Source organism: Enhydra lutris, unplaced genomic scaffold (genome assembly GCF_002288905.1).
Source record: "Enhydra lutris kenyoni isolate GAN:26980312 unplaced genomic scaffold, ASM228890v2 scaffoldscaffold10, whole genome shotgun sequence".
Classification (NCBI taxonomy): domain Eukaryota; kingdom Metazoa; phylum Chordata; class Mammalia; order Carnivora; family Mustelidae; genus Enhydra; species Enhydra lutris.
Genome location: NW_019154094.1, coordinates 34,352,104 through 34,371,873, shown reverse-complemented (window position 1 = coordinate 34,371,873; position 19,770 = coordinate 34,352,104). Strand labels below are relative to the sequence as shown.

General features: G+C 38.6%; 1 protein-coding gene across 2 annotated transcripts in view; it reads left to right on the top strand.

Annotated features, from left to right (window-relative positions):
* Positions 1-390: 390 nt before the first annotated feature.
* The window catches only part of LOC111143754 (cereblon), a 25,086-nt gene continuing 5,706 nt past the window's right edge, over positions 391-19,770 (top strand). Inside the window, exons 1-6 of one of the 2 annotated variants that reach the window (XM_022497593.1) lie at positions 391-478; positions 4,671-4,783; positions 5,401-5,603; positions 6,488-6,637; positions 10,566-10,725; positions 18,630-18,692. In XM_022497593.1, coding sequence (XP_022353301.1) covers positions 412-478; positions 4,671-4,783; positions 5,401-5,603; positions 6,488-6,637; positions 10,566-10,725; positions 18,630-18,692 — 756 coding nt within the window. In that variant the 5' untranslated portion in view covers positions 391-411. The remainder of the gene's footprint in view (positions 479-4,670; positions 4,784-5,400; positions 5,604-6,487; positions 6,638-10,565; positions 10,726-18,629; positions 18,693-19,770) is intronic. The other variant, XM_022497594.1, reaches the window with a different exon arrangement.

Below are 19,770 nucleotides of genomic sequence, written 5' to 3'. Positions count from 1 at the left end.
ACTGATGCATTTTCCCAGTCTTCATACGTATACTTTGTATTTTGGGAATCAGAGTTAATGCCCTATAAGCGGGTTTCTATTTGCTCCACGCCCCCTTCATTAAGCGCAAGGTGGAGACAAGGACCCAAGCCTCAGTTAACCCACAGGTGAAATGTCACGCCAGGGGCGAGAACCTAGCAAAGGCTCCGCAGAGACCGCAGTGGGCAGGAAGTCACGAGTGGCAGGGACAGCTTTCTGACCCCGCGGCGCGTCCGCCTTGGGGCGGGCCGCACGGTTTCCCGCCGCGTTGTGGGCCCCGGGGGCCGCCAGAGGGCGCTGTGGCCCCGGTGCGCGGTGCGGCGGCGCGGTGCGGACTCTCCCCAGGCTGCTCGGGCGCCGCCCTGTCCCAGCCTCCTCTGCGGGTAAACAGACATGGCCGGCGAGAGAGACCCGCAGGACGCTGCGCACAACATGGGCAACCACCTGCCGCTCCTCCCTGGTAACCTCCCGGGGCTGGCACCCGGCGGCGGGACGGGGCTAAGCTCGAGCCTTGAGCGGCGCGGCAGGGCTAGGGAGACGGGCGGCGGGGCACCGAGGCCTGCCGGGGCGCCCCGGAAAGGCGACTGCACGTCAGGCCTCTGGCCAGAGACCGGGTCCCGGCGCATCTCTCTCACGCCGGGTCGCCCCAGGCTATGGGCGAGGGTTTTGGGATTGGGGAGGGGCCTGCTCCCAAGAACAGAGACCCTCCCCTCTCTGTCCATTGTGTGTCCAGAGCTTGGCTCCAAGGAAGCGGCTTAAAACTGAGGGGGAAAGAGGGAGGGGATATGGGGGACCCGGACAGGTTAACAGCCGTTACTTTTCTTGACTTCTTCCGTTTATTAAGAGTGACAGCTAACAAATATTAAGCACTTAACCATTTCAGGGGTCCTACAGTAAGCGCTTTGCATACATCTCTCTGTTTAATCCTCCCCGCATAACTTCTCTGATCCCGATTTGGTAGGTGAGAAATGGATTAGTGGATTAGTTCAGTGACTTGCCCAAGGTGACACAGTTGCAGAGCCGGAACTGCAGTTCTAGTCCTTCAGTCAGCATAGCCTCTGTCGCTTAACCACTTCACTGCCAAGGCAGTATTGGTATGTTTTTCTCAAGGTTTGTAGCTCAAGCAGGTATAATATGCTTAGAATATAGAATATGCTCGATAGAGACTTAGGAGTGTGATCTTATATTCAGTTTTCTTTTTTCCATTATATTTCACGAAAATTTAGACCTTGGCTTTATATTAGAATCCTGGGCGGAAAAAAAAGTGTATGAATTCATTGTACAAATTTGTCTTGGAAGGCTATAGAAGTGATGCTTTTTAAGAGGTTACCAGACAAAATGGGTCTGTTAGGTGAGTTCCTTCACCTCGTGCCGGTTAGATGTTGTGGAGTTGAAAATAGGTATGATACACAGTCTGGTACTTGAGGAGGTTTATATTCTCTATGAGGCAAAAGGTAGTTGATTTAGGACCTGATAAATTAATGCTGTTATTGTCCTTAAGAGGGATTGAGGTAAAGCACTGTGAAATGGATCTGGAGACATCCAAAAGCATACACTTAGGATGGGGTTGTGGAAGAAAAGGCCTAGGCTGAGGTAGGTTGAGTCTAATTTGTTGGGGGAGCTTGAGTCTCTTGCCAGTGGGTTGAGGCTTTTTTCTGTGGGTTGCCAAGAAACAATTGTGGGTTACAGGGAGTTGCCCAAGGAAGGCTTTTCTCGAAGGATGAATTTGTCCCCTGGGAGTTTTGTGAATTGAAGGAGAAGACTGAATGCATGCCCACCATATAGAAGGGACCTTTTATGTAAAAATAAACCAGAGTCAGAGTCGGTGGTTGTTCCTGAAGCCAACCTAACTGAATTGACATGAAGGTAAGTGTGTCAGCCTTTGACTGAAGAGCTGAGCTGTTTATTTCAGAGACATCAGCCCCACTCTGAATCTGCCAGATCCAGTGTTTCAGGAAGGTTACTGATGTTCTGTCGGCATTCATGCCGGTGCTCCCGCATGAGATGAGTCATCAGACTTCACCCTGGTAGTTCCGAACACAGTGTGTGTTTTGTTGAAAAGAATCAGGAGTGAGGGGTTGTCTGGGTGGCTCAGTTGGTTAAGCAACTGACTCTTGATTTCTGCTTGGGTCATGACGTCAGGGTCCTGGGATCTAGCCCCCGCATCAGCTGCACACTCAGAGGGGAGTCTGCTTGAATATTCTCTCCCTCTTCCCCCTCCACGCTCCCATGCGCACATTCTCTCTCAAATTAATAAATACATTTTTTAAAAAAGAAAAAAAGAATCAAGGGTGAGAAAGCCCAGAGAGGTTGTAGATATAATAAAGCTTTTCTAAATCATATGAGTTTTATTTGTAAAGAAACATTGGATCACCCATAAGTCCATGTAGTATGAGTTGTTTTGAGGAGCAACACTCTGTAAATGCTAAGGAAATAGTTTAATATTTAAGATGCATAGAATCCATTTTGGCCAACAGAAACATTAACAAATAAACAACCGAGTACAGGGAAGTGGGTTTTGGCCATATTTATGAAAAAGGCGACTGTATATAAGGAAATTGATTGAGATTCTTTTTTTTCTTTTTTCTTTTTTTTTTTTTTTTTTTACTTTTGGTGAAAATTCTCTGTTTTTAGCAAAAATATGTGTGAAGTGTTAGACAACTGGCCAACCATTTAAATATAAGTTGAAATAATTATGTTACTCTTTTTGACCAATTCCTGTATCTAGGAATTCCTGAGAATTAATAGAAAGTCCAGGGCAATTACTACATTGAAAAACATTTTTTTTTTCTTGTCAGAAACCCAGCTGGAAGTAACTTGATTTAAATAGTGACATACACAAAAGAAAATGACAGTTTTGTAATGACATTTTACCTGTTTAGAAGTGTATTTGGGGCATGTAAAAGTATAGGAAATATGAGGTAAAAAATGAGATTCAGTTTTTCTAGGCCAGGATTTCTTAACCTCAACACGTTGGATTTGGGGGGCTGGAAAATTCTTTGCTGTAAGGAACTGTCCTGCCCAATGCAATCCTTATAAGATGTTTAGCAGCATCTCTGGCCTCTGCCCACTAGATGCCAGTAGGGCTCTCCTAGTTGTGACAATCAAGTATATTTCCAGACATTTCCAAATATCCCTTGAGGAGCAAAATCGCCCCTGGTTGAGAACTGCTGATCTAGGGTAGGAATTTTACCCACAGCTGGCGTTAACAGGACAGACTCCCATTTAGTAGAATAGCACCTATTTTTCTAATCTATTACTAATAACATCAAGGTTTTAAAGCAGATCGGCTTAGTTTCTACAATTTAAAAATTATGTGTGGGGAGAGTTTTCTAAGATACTACTTTAAAAGATGTTTTAAGTTCCGTGTGAGCTTTATTTTTAATTTAAAATTCCAAAACAAAATTGGAATGAAACTGATTATTGACGTTTCATTTTTTAATAGTACAGTGACAGCCAAGGAAGCGGTGTCCTGCCGTGAGAATGTTTTTGCTGGGTAGTGATGTTAACTTTTTCTATTTTAATTAAAGGGCTTTCCTTCCTTCTTTCCTTCTCTCCCTCCCTCCCTCCCTCTTTCGTTCCTATCTTCTGTAAAAACTCTTAAAATTAAGAGTTTGAAAGACGCTTAGAGATTCTCTTGTTCCTGGCTGTCATTTTTCACATGTGGAAACTAAGGCACAATCAGGTGAAGTAAGTTGTCTAAGTTAGTTACTACTGGCAAGAGGAAAGAAACAAATCTCGCACACTGAAGAATGTAAGTATTTATGTAGATACTTCCTTTTCAAGGAGAAGGGAGCATAGTCCCTCACCTCTTAAGTGTGAGTTGTGCTATGTAATTGGCTTCCAGAGAGTACAATGTGGAAAGGAGGAAAAGTAACTTTACAGTAGAGAAACCTGACAAAGAATACCTCAGGCGGGTGATTATGGTCAACATCAGCAGTGATAAGTCATATTGATCGTACGCACCCTTGATACGATGTGAGGAACACAGCCCTTAGCCCCTTGTGGTGTTCCCCCCAAGGTATATAACCTCGGTGTAATCATGAGAAATACATCAAATTCTAATTGAGGGACACGCTACAAAATGCCTAAGTAGTACTCCTCACAAATGTGAAAAAATGTGAAGGCCATTAACAATAAGGAAAGTTTGAGAAATCAGCCCCAAAGAGGCTAAGGAGACATGACAGGTAAATGTCATGTGCCAACCTGGATGGGATCCTGAAACAGAAAAAGGATAGTAGGTGAAAATAAGAAAATCCGAATAAAACGTGGCGATTAGTTAGTAGTAATGTACCCACACTGATAGCTTAGACAAGTGTACCATACTAATAGAAGATGTTAGCTTATAGGGTAAATGGAGGGGAGAGCTACAGGAAAAGGAAATCTCTGTACTGTCTTTGCAATCTCTATGTAAATCTTGAACTATTCCAAGGGAAAGAAAAAAAGTGGTTAGTGACAGAGCCCCGGCATAGACCCCAGGCTCTGGCTGCCTCTTCACAAGATGTGGAGATCACCACATGCGAGTGGTGTTTAGAAGAAGCCCTCTCATGGGCTCAGAATCCTCATGAAGGAATTATGCATTTGAAGGGGAATATTGCTTTGACATTCTCTTGCATCCATTTTTTGTTTCTCATACTCTTTTACTTTTATAGCAGAGAGTGAGGAAGAAGATGAAATTGAAATGGAAGTCGAAGACCAGGATAGCAAAGAAGCCAAAAAACCAAACGTCATAAATTTTGACACCAGTCTGCCAACATCACATACAGTATGTACTGTAACAAATCTTATACAGTAGATGCATACATATGACAGTAGATGGAGGTTCCTTACAACAAGTGACTGAGGTTAGCCTTATTGGATATTACTTCATAGTAGGAATTGTGGATGAGGACATGGGCATTTGCCAGTAAATACACATGCTTAACTCTAAACACATGCTAATTTTCAAGCGGTTTGATACTATGTCCTGGACAATTCTTTGAAAAATTGTCTTCCTCCGTATGTTTCTGCTAGTAATGGAGCTACTAAAGTACTCCTTACTCTCTGCACTACTTGGTACTAGGGTGTTAGTTAACATTCTGACATTTTATAGTTGTCATGTGTGATATTTGGACATAGAGATGTTTTTTATCTTAGTCAAAGAAAAATATTTTGAACTAAAAAATGCTCTTGAATTTGTGAGACATTCCTCAAAAGATAATAGAACTTCCACTCATTAAGAATCAGAATTAGATTTTCGTGTGGGAGGCTGATGCACTGACTTTGTTATTTAAATAAATACTTGTGTCTGTTTATATTTCTTTTAATCTGATTTGCTCCATGTTGAGTTTGTATTTTTATTACATGTCTAAAATGACAGCGTATCTGTGTTTTCTTAAATAGTATCTGGGCGCTGATATGGAAGAATTTCATGGCAGGACTTTGCACGATGACGACAGCTGTCAGGTTATTCCAGTTCTGCCACAGGTGATGATGATCCTGATCCCTGGGCAGACCTTACCTCTTCAGCTTTTTCGTCCTCAGGAAGTCAGTATGGTGCGGAATTTAATTCAGAAAGACAGAACCTTTGCAGTTCTTGCATACAGGTAAAATATTAGAATGAATTTGCTTATTAACACATTCTCTCTCATGTAGAGCCACAGCAGAGGTCAGTGTTAAAGCCAAACCTGACTATTATTTTGCATGCACAGGAGACAAGATAAGGATATGAGGTAAGAAATTTTGATGAAAAGATTGAAAGTGCAAGTTGGACTATTTTTACTGTTATTACCATTTAGATCAGACATTCACTGTAACACACAAACTTTCTGATATTTGAAACTTAATCACTTATGTCTAATGAAAATTTCTGGCATCTTATTTTCTAGCACTATCATTATTTAAAGAGAAAGAGGGCTTTGACATTTTAATGTAAAGGATTACTTTTACAAAGGAGTAACTTGTTCTTTTCTGTGTCTCGGAATTCCTGCGTTGTCCCGTTACAGGCCGGTGGCAAACTGCTATTTCAGGTGTTCTGGGGTAACCGAAGGAAGTCAGTGGTAGAGGCAGGAGATGAACGCGGGGATTTCCCACCCGACTACAGTGCTGCTAATATTAAGCAGCAGCAATGATGGTCTACTGAAGTAAAAGAATGTCTCGTTTGGAAAATGAGAGTTTAAACCCCTGTCAGTCTTAGATCATTTTCAATGACTAGAGAGACCTATTATTTTCCTAAAGAGCTCTAATTGGAATTCCTTTTTTTGTTGTTGTTGTTTTTTGCTCTCATTGTAATACTGAAGCCTTCTATGTCTGCATTCCTCATGTGATTTCAAAATAAAATGATAATAGCTTTGCAGTAGGGCTAAATGCTGTAACTTTTTTATCATGTGTATTGCTTTTGCCACTTTGCACATTTAAATTTTTTTGCCAACTTTGCATATTTAAAAATTAAATGTTCAAAATTATTTCCTTTTAAAATTTATCTTGGAAGTAATATACAGGAGAGGGAAGCACAGTTTGGAACAACAGCAGAGATATATGCCTATCGAGAAGAACAGGATTTCGGAATTGAGATAGTGAAAGTGAAAGCAATTGGAAGACAAAGGTTCAAAGTCCTTGAGCTAAGAACACAGTCAGATGGGTAAGAAATACCATGGATCTTAAAGCTATGTGTACATCATTAAATGAGGTGGTTTTCTTATATTTTCTTTCTATTGTACTGATCCTTAACATTTTGTAACTTTGAATTAGTTGTTCTCTTTCCTTTGAAGGTATAGCCTGGTGGTTTCCATCTTGGCTATGCATCAGAACCACTTAGGAAGTTTTAAAACTATAGAAGCTTGGGTTTCATTCTCATCTCCCATCCCTAAAGAGTGGTTTAACCTTGGGTGAGGCTGTAGCGTCTTTTTTTCATGATTTCCAGGTGATTCTCATGACCCTCCAGGTTTGAGAATAGTCATATAAACCCAAAGTGCATTGTCTTTGGGGATAGGGCCTCTTTGGGATTGAAGGCCTCTCTTCAGAGTGGAGAGGCCACAAGCTTCTGCGCTCTCTCTGTGTGCGCACCGGGACACCTGTGGTGTTTGCAGTATTCCTGTAATATTTGAAAACCACACCGGTTGCACCTGCCAGCTGTTCCATCTGAGCTGTAGAAGCCATTTGCAGTTAGCACCCATCTCTGGTGTGAATTTTACATCACCCACGAATGTATTAACATATAATAAGTGGTCAGTAAATGCTTGTTGTCTCTGTACCTTATAAAGTTTGGAGATTCTCTGAGTATGTTGTTTTAACAGTTATTGTGGTATGGTTCTCATGGTTCAAGCTTTTAAAGTATCACTAACCTCATCAAAAAAAAAAAAATCCAGTTTACCTTTCTTTATCCTTTTAAAAACAAAGCAAAACAAAATAAGCATTTGTTCAGATAATTGATGTTACCTCTTCAGGGAGTGGTTCTCAACTCTGGCACATAAGAATCACCTGTGATGTGTTATAAGGATACAGATTCTTGGAGTTCACCCAGTCCTAGTGAATTGGTCTCTTTATAGTGAAACTAAAAATGTTACCTGACCTCTGTTGTTGAACAGATAATATCTTATGAACACGTGGAACTTCAGAAGTGTTGTCTTGTTCACATGGTGGACATTTACAAATATCACTGAATTATGGACGTATAATGGACAAATAAAGCAACCCTTTGGGGCTAGAGAAAGCATAGAAAAATAAGGGATGAGATGCCAGAGCCCTCAGTGGTACCCCCAGAACATTCCCAGTGCAGACTCTTATGGTGTTAATACACTGTACTATCATTTTAGGATTGTATATCAGTCTCCATCAATAGATGAGCTGCCTGTATGTTCTACACGTAGAACCATTAATGCTATGTGAATGAATGAAACAGTGTGCTCCTGGGGGCTCTGCATTGTGATAATTAGCAAGCTGTTTTGTTACTGCAGATTTTACTGACAGTTCCATATTTAAAGTACTTCTTATCCTCCTTATAAAATTTTTATTATTTGTGGATACTATATTATAGGAACCATAAAAGAAAAATGACTTGGGAGAAAAGTATGTTTGTGAGGCTTTCTTCACTTTTGATTGTGGAAAAACTCTTTTCAACACAAGATGGCAGTAGACCATTAACTCTGAAAACAGGTCAAAGACTATGTTTGACTCTAATGAAGATAAACATGAAACTGATAGGGTTAGACAAGATTTGGCTTGGGAACATTCTCTTTATTATTCCATAGGCCCACTGCTAAGACCTCTCACAGTGGTGAGTCTTTCTTACTATAAAAGGCTTCCCTAGAGTGGGATTTCTCTGGTTGCTTTGCCCCTCTGGCTTATAACTCCCTTTAGTAGAAATGGTGAGATAGAGATAATATAGGGCATTTCCTCTTTTTCCAAATAAGACAACTAAGTACTAGAGAGATGAAGTGATTTGCCCAAATTCATGCAGCTAGTAAGCAACAGTTGGTTGATTCTAGGTCCCCTGACTTCCAAACTTATGCTCCTCTTACTCTACTTGAACTCCCTCCATAGCACCTTGAAACTCAAGCCAGTTTCCTTTTCTCCAGTCAAGTAGTGCTAGATAATAGTCACATTTCTTTTATGTAAATGACCCTTCATTTAAAAACTATATAGCACTGCTTTCTGGCCTCTTCTGAGTTAGGAGTCTTTATTTCTTCAGCATTTTCTGAACACATGGAAGGTTTTTTTTTGTTTGGTTGGTTTTGTTTTTTTGAAAAGTTAATGATAAAGTAGAAGTGTGTCATTGAATCACCATAGAACCCTTCAAAAATTCCTGAGTATTCCTTAGCATGTGGAGAGAAGGAGATTAATACCCTATTGGGAATTACAGGACAAGTTCTCTTACCTGTCATATCCAAAACCAATAATCAATAATTATCTGAATTACTAGAACTGTCTGAACCTAATTTGGAAGCAGTTTTTATTGCTCAGCTTTATTCATTAAAGCCATTTTATTTAAGTCATATTTCATTGTTTTTTTTATATTACTTACATAAATTATGTACCTATAATCACAAAGCAACTGCTATATACAGATTGGAAAGAAAGAAAAGTAGATTTGTTTAAAACAGAACCCACCAGGTGGGAGAACTAGCACGTGTGTGCAGCGGACCCTGGGAATGTCTAGCAAAAGCAGCGGAGAGCGTTGCTCAGCCCTGCAAGGCAGTTGGGACAGCTGGTACTGCAGACTAATCAGTAAAAGGATCAGAAAGCCGATCTTTCAGTAACATTGATATTTTTATCATAATACAATAAAATCTTACATGATAGTTGAGTTAAACATCATTCATTATTTAGTTGCTGATGACCTTCAAGAAGACTCAGATTTCTAAACATTTCTGTAGAATGGCACACACTTTGTTTTTAAAAATAAGATTTGTGTTCATGTGACAGCTGAAGAGATTTTTTTTGTTGTTTTTAATGACCTCTAATAATATGAGAACAATTTGATTATAGTTTGAACATGTTTGTTTTTTTTTTAAAGATTTTCAGAGGTCATGCATACATAAATTTGAGCTTGCAGGAGGGAAATAAAATAGTGGAATGAGTCTAACCAAGTTAGCCATTTTCATTTAATAAATAAGTAGAAGTATCAAAATTTCACTACTAACTTTTTGTGGGTCAAGGCAGTGAATAATATGAAAAACCACTTGAGAATTTCTAAACATAATTAATAATAAAGCAGAAACTGTAATACATTGAACTTTGTCAGTCTGATAGTGATTTGTTCCAGCATTCGAATGTACTAATACATTCTGCATTTCAAGAGCCGTACTCTAGGAGAAATGCTTCAAAAGAAAATAGCTCATAAGTACAGTATTCCTGTTGGCATTTCTTCATGATGAGATGTTTGTGGGTATGATATTCTCAAGTAGTCTGGAAATGGTGACTTCACTCTCATGGGAGTTTAAGTAATTTTTAGGTAAGAAAAGATAATACGCATATTTTGATTCTTTGCATTTTCAGGTTAAATGTTTGAGGAGGAGAAAAAAGAATGCACATATCAATACAGAGTACATGTAATTCTGTAGTCTTATTTTAACTATCCATAAAAGTGGGTTCTTATTTTCTATTCCTTTCTCTACCTATTCTTCCAGTTAGATTAGACTTAGGAGAAAGGACAGGTGTAAAAGCCAGGCAGCAGATGGGGATCTGGGAGGGATTGTAGGGTATTTAAGAATGTCTAAGAAACTAATTTAGAAGTATCAAGCAGTAGTAGATGGTTGTAATTTGATTTTTTTAATTTCGTTTCATCAGTAGACTCTATATTTATCTGAAATATACAAATCTCCCTTTACATTTCACAGTGAGATTGAAAATCTATGCTTTAGGTTATCTTTGATTTTAACATTGGTATAATTTCTGGAATAAAGTATTTCTGAAAATTCTTGCATCTTAACATCAGTATCCTATAGATATGTTTAAAAAAGAAAACTGAAAATCTTAGTTTTTAAAATTACCCATAATGTTTAGAAACTTAATAGTTTGAGTTAGTTTATTTTAAAAATGAACACCATGCTTGGTTCTCTTTATTTTAGAATCCAGCAAGCTAAAGTGCAAATTCTTCCTGAATGTGTGTTGCCTTCAACCATGTCTGCAGTTCAGTTAGAATCCCTCAATAAATGCCAGATATTTCCTTCAAAACCTGTCTCATGGGAAGACCAGTATTCATGTAAATGGTGGCAGAAATACCAGAAGGTGAGAAACTGACTTTTTATGCATCTTCAAAAAATGAAGACAGGTTGTTTTTTTTCCTGTATTTAAGAAAGGAACACAAACAGCTCTCCTGATTCATTCCCCAGACACCTTCTGTGGTAATACTCTAGCTGCATTTGATCAAAGCTAGAGCTTCTGAAAATTTCATGGGCAGCCATTTATGTAAAAGCAGTTTGCAAAAATAGTAGAATGTCACAATTCTGTAAGGTGTTCTTGCTGCTATGCCTGTCAGTTGTATATTAATTAATAGTTTGTGATTTTTAGTTCTGGAGAAATCTCTTATTAAATCTCTTACCATCAGATCAGATGTTTGGCTCTTGAATTACAAGCACATTATCTTAAAGAAGCGTTTCAAGTAGCGCATAGTAGTCATGTGTTTCAATTTTTCTGGACTTCTGAAAGAAAAGGTTTTTAGCTGTCTGTTTATACATTGTGGTTGACACCACAAAAGTTGGCTTGAGACTATGTGCTCTGTTAAAGCATTGGTTGTTTCGGCATTAGTTCTTACACATATCCTTTTGGCTAGATCACTCTAGAAAATAATTGATGAAGCCTGTTTCTACTCATTTTTGCGATGTATCAGTTTTGAGTATACAATTCCTGCCTAAAGGAAATGACTATCCACTTTTAAATTTAGGAAGTACAGGTTCTTTGAGGTTTATCTTTTTAAAATATGGAGATAATTTCTATTTTAACCTGAAAAATTGTGCACTAATCACCCCTATTCTTTGTCAAGTCATGCAGGTTTTAATTGTGAGTAAATTACCATAGGATCCTGATTTAATATCAGTATAGACAACTGAAAAAGGAGTATTCTGCACTAGTCCATGTACCACCACTTTTAATGTTCTTGAGGTCGAGTTCATCTAGTTTTCAGAGAGGGCCTTGTGAGAATGGCTTCTTGGCAGGCAGCAGGCTCGTAACCAGGTGTCTGTAGGCTTCTTGATCTTGTTATTCTGTTTCTCAGTTGGACAATTAGAGACATGGTTTTGTGTGTTTTAACAAGTGTTTCTAGAAAGAATCTAATAAATGTTTAGATTGCTTAAGGAGTCCCATGCCACCTTAACACTAATATTTTTGAAGATTTAAGAAATACTGCCTTAAGTTTGCAGGCAACTTTTGTATAGTTAGGCAGTCCTTCTTTTTTCAAACCTGATAGAGACATACTTTCACCCCTGTTTTAGTTTAATGGTAGAACAGTGGAAGATTTTGTCCCCATGGTCATTTTAAATATCACTTGAAATAAGTATGTCAGAGTCAGCTCTGAGGTACATGGGCTCCAAGGAAGTAGCTTTGGAATTTATTAAGTTGTTTAATGCCTAATAGTGTGTTCAGCACCGGGTGCTGGTGTGATGTTATGTGGCGAGGAAACTGCATCAAGATGCTGCCTATTTATCGTATTTAGATAGTTGCATGTTTCAACCATGGGCTTGTTTTTTAGGAGATATCAGGTGTTTTGATTTGTATCATTCTTCTGCACTAAGATTGGTTGTTAAAAATTAACTATGAAAAAATCCCAATTTTTCTTTGTAAAGTGGTAAGCGTAGGGTGTGACGGTCATTCATTCCTGGCTTAAGTGCTCCATGCTGGCTGTGTGTCCTTGTCTATGGGATCTTGCCATCTTAACCCTGATGAGTGATGAGTTAAATTATGAGTTAAACAAATAAGACTGCTTTTTTATTCTAATTTTTGTATGAATTACTGATTGACTTCCTGTCCTGTGGCTAAAGCACCTTAGCTTGTTCACAGTAAATTCCGAATTAGGCCTTTGCAGCAGGGCTGCCACTGGCTTACCACAGGCAAAGAGAGCCAGACATGAAAAGACCAAGGAAGCATGTTTCTTTGGAACCAGGTCCGTTTTTCCCCTCTTGTCTTACTTCTATAATAATAATAATAATAATAATAATAATAATAATTCTAGACCCTCAAACATTAGCACTCGGTTACTTTCATGTTCAGAGTTGCCAATGACTAAACAGAAGGTGCTAAGGAAGAAGAGAGGCATAAAAGGTTTTAGGTTTAGGAAATACAGTTCCTTCATCCTGTGTGTATTACAGATTGTTAAATGTGTTCCCTTGCTTAAAATTTGAGTAAGGTTTGTTAGTCCCCATGTGCTGGTCCTGTCTCTGGTTTGGCTTACCACACCGCTAGCCAGGTGCTAACGTACCACAGGACTAGATCGCATGACACCACTTGTCTTTAGATGGATCTAAGGCTCAAGGCACTCTTCTTCATAGAGTTTATTCACATCTGCCCCATACTACCCACCAGCATCTTGAGCAGTGCATCCGTTTTTCTTCCACATCTGAGAAGTAGGTAGTCAGAATTGGAAGATGCTCGTGTGATTCTAAGCCAACCCAAGCTTACCAAATTGCCCCACCTTTTTAGCAGAAATGGTATTTCGAGGGTCTCAGAGTGTGGCCTTCCTGATGTATATTCAGTGAACCTTGAAACTGCACACACTTCTCCACATTTGCCATTGAGAACTGCACATCCCAAATGACAAAGAATTAAGCTTCCACAAGTATTCCTGTGTCATCGTGCACTCCAGCAGGGCAGCATCAGAGAAGATGTCCCTAATCCGTAAGGAGTTCAGCCAGGATAATCAGGGAACACTCTTCCAGAGTTCATTTCCATCTGGAAATGTTCCTTGTTCTGTGATTTGATCTTTGAAACTAATGTTTACTTATTTCCTATCTCAGTGCCTTTCACCCCTCCCTGGGTTTCTTGTAGTGGGGACTCAGCGAGGAAGCGTTTCTTTAACCTACTCGGGGGTATGACGTACACGTTTTTAAGTACACTCCCTCCTTATCCAGACTGTCTCTTCATTCCTTTATTACAGCCCTACTGCGTTCATCAGAAAAGAGTTGACTGTGAAATGTAAAAAACTGAAATGTGGAAACAAATTAAAGTGTTTGATGCTCATCTTTCCAGTCTTGCTAAATTTATAAGCCATGCTCATATGGAACAGGGAAGAACTGAACACTGACTGATTCCCAAGAACAAAGCCCTCCAATGCAGGCTCACACATTGGTTTCCAAGTCTGCCATACTTTCTCTGTGAAGACACAGATATTCTCATTTTGTTCTGTTTTCTTATGTGAAAGATACACTGTCCCGGTCCTTGTTCTTTAAATAGGAGATTTTCTGTATTGGCTTTTGGAACACAGCTTCCTTGTTACTGCCAGAGCTGCAGTGTTCTCTGGTGTGGCTGCACTAGCCTGTGTCTAACCAGTCCCCAAAGATGACCGTGTACACTGACCCTTCATACACATAAATATGTATGATAAATTCTGAGACATGGGATTATTGGAGTACAGGGAAGCTGCATTTGTAATTTGGACAGATATTTTCAGACTGTCTTACTGAAGGTTTTTCCTAAGTGTACCCTGGTATCAGCTTCACAGTGTAGTGTTCAACTTAGTTTTTGATGATCTGATAAGTAAAATACAGAATCTTGTTGGAGATTTAATATGAATTTCTTTGGATACGAATGAGGTGTAACATTTTGTGTTGAATGGCAATTCGTATTTTCTTTACTAGGAAGCATCTGTTCATTGTATTTGTCCTTTGTAGATTTTTAGTTCATCATGTGTCAGGAAACTTACCCTTTGTCTGTACCTAATAGGTTTCAAGTATTTTCCCTGGTTTGTGACTTGTCTTTGGCATATTTTAGAAAGGTTTTTTTTTTTTTGTCCTTAGGTAATTGAATTTACCTTTGTTAATGCCTCTGTATTCTGAATTATATCTAGAAATTACTTCCCCAGAGGAATCTTGTAAAAAAAAAAAAAAATACTAAAAATGTCATCTTTTACTCTTGATTGTTGATTTCATTGCTTTTAATGAAATCAAAACTTTTAAGCTTTTATCCATGTATGGTTTATCCTGCTATGAATTCAGTTCTGTTTTTTTTTCCTGATGGCTCCCTATTGTCCTGTTAGCATTTTCTGAAAAGCTCATAATCTCCTTCACTGCTATGACCGGATGTCATGTAGACCAAATTCATGATTCTTCATTTTCTTCTGCTTTGTTGTCAGTCTCCATAATACTGTTACAGCCGTTGACAATTTATAATTTTTATAAATATAAATATAACTGGTAACCCCCTTGCTGGTCTTCTCTTTTTTCAAGGTGTTTGTGGCTACTGTTGCTTTGCCTTTTCATAGGAACTTAAGAATCTGTTTTTGTCTTGTCCCAGAATAATAATAGGGGCAGTAAAACAGTAACACCCATTGCCTATTTTTATAGTAAAGAAGAAAAAAGTCTTGAAATCTTAGGCTCTGCGTGGTCAGGCACTTCCGTGGACAGATTTGTGATTTCCCAGGCATACATCTTATCCTTGTAGTTGTGTATCTGCTTTGAGGAGTTTAGAACTCTCAGAGCAGGAAAGAATATATCCTTCCATTCCCCTTTTTTCATTCAAGTAGGGATTTGGTAAATGAAGGAAGGAAAAAAAAAAAACTAGTAGCTTTTGAATTGCTTGGATAGATTATTTTATTTGCATTGCTGATCGTGATGGGATTTAACACAATAAATGACCACCTTTGGTTACTGTGTATATCAGTGATGATGATTTACTATTCATGTTTAGCCTTTTACATTACTCTTCCAATTTCATTGTACTTCAAAGAACCATTTAAGTGGAGTTTCACATTTTTTTAAATATTCCACATTATTGGAAGACAAAGGTGGAGCTATAGTTATGAAGTTTAAAAATGAAGAATGTGATGAATTTCCTTCAGGTAACAGATATTTCATTCTAAGGGGCTTTCTGCCTTCTTTCAGTAGTTAATCCTGTTCTCAGAGTGACTACATCTTCTCTAGATAGTCAGTGGTCATTTTTAAGCACCTAACTTATGGGCTGGTATTAAAACTTTTTTGAGGTATAGCCCTTTTAAGAAGTAAGTCATGGTGTTGATATATGTGAAGAATGCCAATAAATTGCTAGAACTTACCATCACTATTACCCAGATACAAGACAGGAGCCTCTGCTTATTGTATCAGAAGTCTAAATTGGACTTGAAATTGGAGATATTGAAATGGCCTAAATTTGGGCATTATTCGCTGTGTATAAGCTAGCTGGTCTTTTTTGGTGTACTTCTCTTCAGTTTGTATAGTTGACTGTATAAAACACATCACAAATATGAAGGATAAATATATTTAATTGATCTATGATTAGAACTTTAGAGTCTGTCACGATAATTCTGATAAAGAATTTTAATGGCTTTCTCACTGTAAAAAGGTACAGAACTGAGATACCTGTGTTGCAGGCTGGTCACATTCACCAAGCACACATGGGCAGTAGGGCATGTGGTTACCATCCTGACCCGCTGCTCTGCTCTCAGTAGACTAGCTGGCCATGCTCTCTGGTCGCCTTATGTTCTTATGGGAAGGAATGTTTGTAGATGAATAAATTGGTTTGGCTCCTATCTTGACATGAGTGCCAAATAAAATTATATGCTTTTGTATTACAAAAATGATCATTCTCCCATCATTCTAAGCGTAGGTTAGTAACTGAACGGGGAGTGTGTAGTGTGTGTCAGTCAGCCACACTGAAGCTTTGCTGGATTTTTGTCATTTTGTAATTCTGAGTATACCACCAGAAAGTAAGCTTCTCTGCACTAAGTATATGCTCCACAGGACAAGAATTTTAGTCTTTGTTTTAATCCCAGGTTTACCCCAAATGTGTAAAGATAATTAATGCCTGACACATACTGGGCGCTCAAAATATTTTTTGAATATTTGAATAATGGTTAGTCATACTCCCTGGATGCACAGTCTAGCAGTCCCCATTTATGAGCTGTGACCTTGGGCAAGTTTTACCTTCCTTCCGTGCCTCTGCTTCCCTGTCTTTGGAACGTGGATGCTAATGCTACCAAACTAGAGAACTTCTGTGAGACACATACAGACATAGACGCCTCTGTTGTTATTGAATAGTCAGGGTTGCCTGATACGCTGCTTTAGTGTGTTTTTATTTTGTGTGTTTATTCTCTAGTATTTATTTGTACTGTGATCAAAATCCTTAGTCTTAACTTTTTTTGGCTTAAACATAAAGAACTGATTGGAGAGTAACTTAAGTGTCTTATGTTCTGGCTCCTCTGGCTTAAATTACTTTTTAAACATGTACTTGGAGGCCATCCCAGACCTATCTTTTGGTAGCTTCAAATACAAGAAGGATTATATTGAACCAAAAATTCATCTCATTAAAGAATCCATTGGTTCATGAGCCTTGAAAAGTCTATCCTCATCCATGTAAGTATTTCCCTAAAATATTTAAAAATAATTATCATGTCCCCTTGAGAGGCAGCTCCAAACTGAACATCTGTAGAGCAAACTCTTGACCTCCTCCTAGCATCCTGGTCCCTGACAATTGAGGTTCCCATTTCTGACTGTCACAGAAGGGGAACATTATTGTCTCATCTTAGATTCTGGACTTCTTCAAGCACAGGATTGCAGAAGAGGGTAGGATATGAGCTCTGCAGCACATTAGTTCATAATTATCAGCTAAGTCCCAAGTCTTTCCTACATGTATCGTGTACCTTCCCCATTTCACATTCATTTGGTCTTGCAAGTACAAGCATAGGATCTCCCTTTCATTTTGTTAAGTCTTAAGAGCTTGCTTTGCTTGTTCTACTATGGGACAGTCTGTGTTGAGCCACCTTCCTCCTTTCCCACCCACTTTTCATGTGTCATACCCAATGTCAGTTAACAGTCTACAAAAGTATGAATAGCTGTACCTCTGTAGGTTTTGTTTTCTTTATTGAGAAAGATGTAATCATTCTTTATTCTCCTCGGGTTTGATAGGCCTTGCTTGATCAGGTGCAGTATATCCTCTCCTGTATACATACACAAGAATGTATTACATTGTTCCTTGACATTTAGGTTGTCTCCAGTTTGTTGCTGTTAACAGCACTACTGCAGTGTATTCTCCCAATCATATTTTTGTGTCCTATAAAACACCTTGTTTTCCAGACTTTCTTGGTAGGTTTTATACATTTATTTTTCCAAATGAACTTTAACTTATGCTTCTTAATTCCAATCATGTTGGTATTGAGGACTGACATCTTAGTGATTATTGAGCCTTCTCATCAAATGTAGAAATTCTACTGAAATTTAAGTACAGTTCACATTTTTCTATGGATTTAGGCACACTCTCATTTGGATTCCAAAATGCTACAATTGGAAGACATACCCAGTGCTTTTCCCCTTTCCTGAATTCTGTTAAATGGAGACTTAATCATGCTGAGTCTCAAGTGTATGATCATTGTTTTCTTTGAATTGCCTCATTTCTTATGTTTGCCTCTTGGTAATTCAGTTGAAAGCCATTTAAAGTTTTACACAAAGACCATTTGGATGATATTTTGACTGCACATACTGAACCAACAAATAATCAATAGTATAAAAGCAGGTAATGTGGTCAACAGAAGTATGTTTAGTCACTCTTCAAGTTCATCTTAATTTTACTAAGTTTGCTTGGCACTGAAATTTCATGAACTTTGCCAGTAAGAGTGATGATTCTAGGGCGCCTGGGTGGCTCAGTGGGTTAAGCCTCTGCCTTCAGCTCAGATCATGATCTCAGGGTCCTGGGATCAAGTCCCACATTGGGCTCTCTGCTCGGCAGGGAGCTTGCTTCCCCCCCTCTCTCTCTGCCTGCCTCTCTGCCTACTTGTGATCTCTCTGTCAAATAAATAAAATCTTAAAAAAAAAAAAAAACATGATTGTCAAATTTAATAGAAAACCATCAGATACCGGGTTATCTACAAAATGTTCCATATTTTTGAAAGTAAAAATTTTTTTCCAGGGTCAAAATTAATTTTCAGGTTATTTTTCTTTCCACTATAAGAATCTTTATAGAGTTTCTTAAGTGACTTTTTTTTCTGTTTTCAGAGAAAGTTTCATTGTGCAAATTTGACTTCATGGCCTCGCTGGCTATATTCCTTATATGATGCTGTAAGTATTACCTTGTACTTTTTTCTGGAGTAAGCCTTTTCATAATTAAGGGTCATAGTCTTTCATACTCAGTGGTATCTCATTTTCAGAACTAATCCAATCTTTTACATTTAGGTAGAGCACGAAGGAATCAGATACTACTGAATTCACTTTGCCTTTAATCTACAGAATTTTTCATTTTCCTAGTTTCTAGTGGCTTATAAATTTAAGACAGGATGAGACATTTTTGGGGTCTACTAAGGATTTGAAATGTGGTGAGCATAGGTAGATTTAGAAAATTAAAGAATCCCGTAAATTACTTTGGTTTTTTTCCCTATATGAAAATATGAACTTCTTATCTCCTGATCCCCAGTTAGTCCTCTACATCCTCAAGTGTTTTGCTTCTCAAATTGTAATACTTAGGCATCACCATGCCTTTCAAAACTTAAACTGGAATTGTTCAAAGAATCTGGGTTTTAGACACAAAAGACTGTGTTTGAAGCTCTTCTATCGTTTCCTCTGTGGTTGGGGCAAATTACTTACCTAAATAATTGGATTTTAAAAATGGGAATAATGATAGTTACTGTACTTGGCACATAGTAGGACATTCAACAAATGTTAGTCATTTCCCTTAGTGAATCATCTCATGCACAGATGTGGAATCTTGCTTCAGAAGACTAAGCACTGAAGGTTGAACACTTATCGCAAGCACAACACTAAAGGAAACTACAGTTCACTCTGTCCTGCAGCAGCTTTGGGCCATTACAGATAAACAAGTACTGTTCGCGTACATTTGTGAAAAGATAGTATGCACTGTTGTTTACTAAAGAGGTGCCAAGTAAGGTATGTAGGTAGCAAGTGCTCGTGAAGTTTATAGGAGCCACTGTCCCTACGAACAGAGTCAGAAAAGCCATCCTAGAAAGGGGGAGAAGAGAGGCCAGTTCCACACAGTTGATCAGAGAACACCTAGAGGACAACAAGTCAGGAGCCTATGCCACTGGGAAAAGACAGTGGAGGAGAGGGGCCTGGAAAGCCAACTTAGTGCTGGGCCCATGCACTGGGGCTTTGGTCATCCGAGCGTAAGAAAACAGACACTCTT